At 32.7% G+C, this 2934-nt stretch overlaps 1 protein-coding gene across 4 annotated transcripts in view; it reads right to left on the bottom strand.

Annotated features, from left to right (window-relative positions):
• Nucleotides 1-1592: 1592 nt before the first annotated feature.
• Nucleotides 1593-2934, bottom strand: part of LOC112500352 — a 4677-nt gene continuing 3335 nt past the window's right edge. For 2 of the 4 annotated variants that reach the window (XR_003067355.1, XR_003067353.1), the window contains 3 exons: nucleotides 2688-2796; nucleotides 1913-2194; nucleotides 1593-1833 (listed from right to left, as the gene is read on the bottom strand). Coding sequence is in view for 1 of the 4 variants with exons in the window: in XM_025103832.1 (XP_024959600.1) it covers nucleotides 2053-2194; nucleotides 2688-2796 (251 nt within the window). In the remaining 3 variants the exon portion in view is untranslated. The other 2 variants (XR_003067354.1, XM_025103832.1) reach the window with 2 other exon arrangements.

Raw genomic sequence — 2934 nt, 5'->3', positions numbered from 1 at the left:
TTAAAAATGAAAATATTTGAGTTTTGTCATTTAGTTGTTTTTTTGTCCATTAGTAAAAGGGGGTGCATAAAATTGGTAGGAGGGGGTGGGGTTAGAAAACCCCAAATATTATTGATATCACACTGGTGTAAGGGATATTTGCAAAAACTGATGTGTCACTTTTGAAAGATGATTAGGATTCCAATGGTATGGATGATCTAAGTTAATGTTTTGTTACTAAAAAGGTCATCTTTAATAAGTTTAACTTTTTGAATATGTACTTTAGATAGCTTTTTGAAAAGCTAATTTAACAAGTTTCATAGGTTTTTTTTACTTTTTTTTTCAATTACGTCAATTATACTTAATTGAGTAATTTTTCAATATGTCTTTATAGGTAATCTTATATTATCATCTAATTTATCAACATTTTTTTTTTCTGCAAACATGACTACTTTATTGGCTACTAATTAGTTTATTAGCCAAAAAAAGACTTTTCGACTATTTTCTCAAACATAACTTTAAACAAATACCGTAATGGATCACGGCCCAATGGAACAAAAGATATTAAAAACAAAAATTACCAATACGATTAGGGATAATCTTAGGGGCGGAGGCGGAAAAATCTATGCCTTGATTCTTATATTTGCACTCATTTCTATCCTTTTGCATTTCACTTTCGCATCGATTTCATCCCCCTTATCATCAACAATTTGCTTTTCACTTATATCTCTCATTCAGTGTGTAAATGATATTTCTTTATTCTAGTTCTTTTATTGTCAATTTGATTAGGATATATTCACTGTAAGAGAATTTACGTTCTTCTATTTTTCTAATCGATTTGATTTCTAAACAGTTTATGCTCGCAATAATCTAATTTACGTCAATCCGAAATCATTTTCTTCCATTTTAGGAGGTAAAAGATTCTATCAATATTTATCCTTTTTATTAAATTTGCAATCTAAATGAAAAAAATATCGCGTTATGCTTGTAAATTCAAAAATCTTTTTGACACATTCATTTCGTGTTGCAAAGGGTTGATGCTCACTATAATCTAACTTACATTAAGCTGAAATCATTTTCTACCATTCTGTAAGGTAAAAGATTTATTGATAGTATTAGATATGCACTCTAAATAAATAAAAAAAAAAAGAATTTGTAGTTATATCATTTTATGGCTAATTGCTTAATGTGGAATGTCCATCTCTTTATAGATTCTAATTGTGTTTATGGTTGCTAAAGTGATATTGAGGGTTACTTTGCCTTTGCCTTTTACTCAAATTTTGTTACCTTACAACTACTTTCTTCAACCCTTGCAAAGTTGTGACTCGAAATTGGTGGTGCTGGTGGTGTTGGCAACGAGGTGGTGAGAATTTAGTTGGATTCCAAGGTTATTTTTGTCTTTTTAAATCAAATATGAAATCCATTACATTTGCCAAGGAAAGGAGTTCAAATTCCTTAGCTTTGACCAAGGAATGATCAAGTCCCTCAGTTGCATAATTTGACGGAATTTGATTAGTTCAATCAACGAACCAGGATAAAGGAATTTGCCATTCAAATTCCACGAACTAAGTGTTCCCCTATAGTTTTTAAGGACGTTTTTCTCAAACCGTGTTGTCAAAAGATGTAATAAATAACTAAAATTGAGATACAAAACCAAGAAAACCAAATATGCATAATCATAGTTACCATTCATTGTTTCAGAAGTAACAAGATGAAAATCCATAAGTGAGTCATCAGGTTCGAAGCTCGATACCATTCGCCTATCTCAACGACACTGCGATTTTCCTTCCCCATGATGGCCATTAGATCGGTACCATAGGATCACGACAAATGTTGGCATATAGCCTTTCTATTCTCTGATCATAGAGAAAACTCAAGACCGAGTAAATCATGTATATTATCAATGTATCATTAAATAAATTTGTACATATACCTGTTAAAACCAAACTGAGCATATCTAATATATCCCCTTCAAAAGTAGAGTTTGAGAGATTTCCTCTACCCGGTATACGTTTGTTCTCTCCTTTGATGTTTTTACCAGATTTACACACATTAGTTAAATCTTCATAGCCATCAATACCAATCTACATGTTTGGTTGATACATTGGGTTGCTTCTTCGGCTTCGTGTACCGATTATTCTCAAACCTGGCTTTTACAATGAGTGCGTAAAGCAACTCCGCCTCAGCTGAGCAATCAAAAGGCACATTCAAGATGCTACAAAAGCAAATATACACAGATATATGAGATAAGAAAGGATAAATCGTCAATTTAGTTCAACAACTAGACAAAAGGATATAGAATTTTAATAGGGAAATTGCATAAAAATGCAATGTACTTTGGTCTAATTCTTTTTCTGTGTCGTACTTCTAAAACCTTCATTTCGATACATGAGATACAATAAACATTTAGACCAAAGTATGATACATAAAATAGGAAATGGACAAAACACTTTGCATTTTCATGCATCTGAGATGTACACCAACATACCTAAATGTATCGGATTCACGACTGAGGTACCAAAATAAAGGTTCTAAAAGTACGTCACATTTTCATGTAACTTGCCTATTTTAATAATATCAACAGGTCCAACATGCATTTTCTTCATCTTGGCTGTAAGCTCAAACTTTAAGTGATTAATACACAACTTTTTTCTACTTTCTATATATCTTTTCAGTTCTTGGAGCCTTGGAGGGTTATGTTTGTATACCTGCCAAGTAGCTCCTCCAGAATAACCCTTTGAGAAGGTGTTACATAGTGAATGCAACTTCTTGGACACTGCCCAACTGCAAGCTGTACCTGATAATCCTCACCATGACCTAATTAAGACAGAAAGAAAGAGAATAGCTGAAGGACCTGGGAGGAGGTTCTGTTTTTTTCTTTCAAAACAATCCTTGCACCAAAAACAAAACAAACAGACCCAACAAATCCCACGCACATGTAGAGATCCCTTTTTT

The sequence above is a fragment of the Cynara cardunculus genome (assembly GCF_001531365.2).
Source record: "Cynara cardunculus var. scolymus isolate 2C chromosome LG 17, CcrdV1, whole genome shotgun sequence".
NCBI classification, from domain to species: domain Eukaryota; kingdom Viridiplantae; phylum Streptophyta; class Magnoliopsida; order Asterales; family Asteraceae; genus Cynara; species Cynara cardunculus.
Note: the sequence above shows the minus strand (reverse complement) of the source record. Positions and strands in the feature narration are given on the sequence as shown.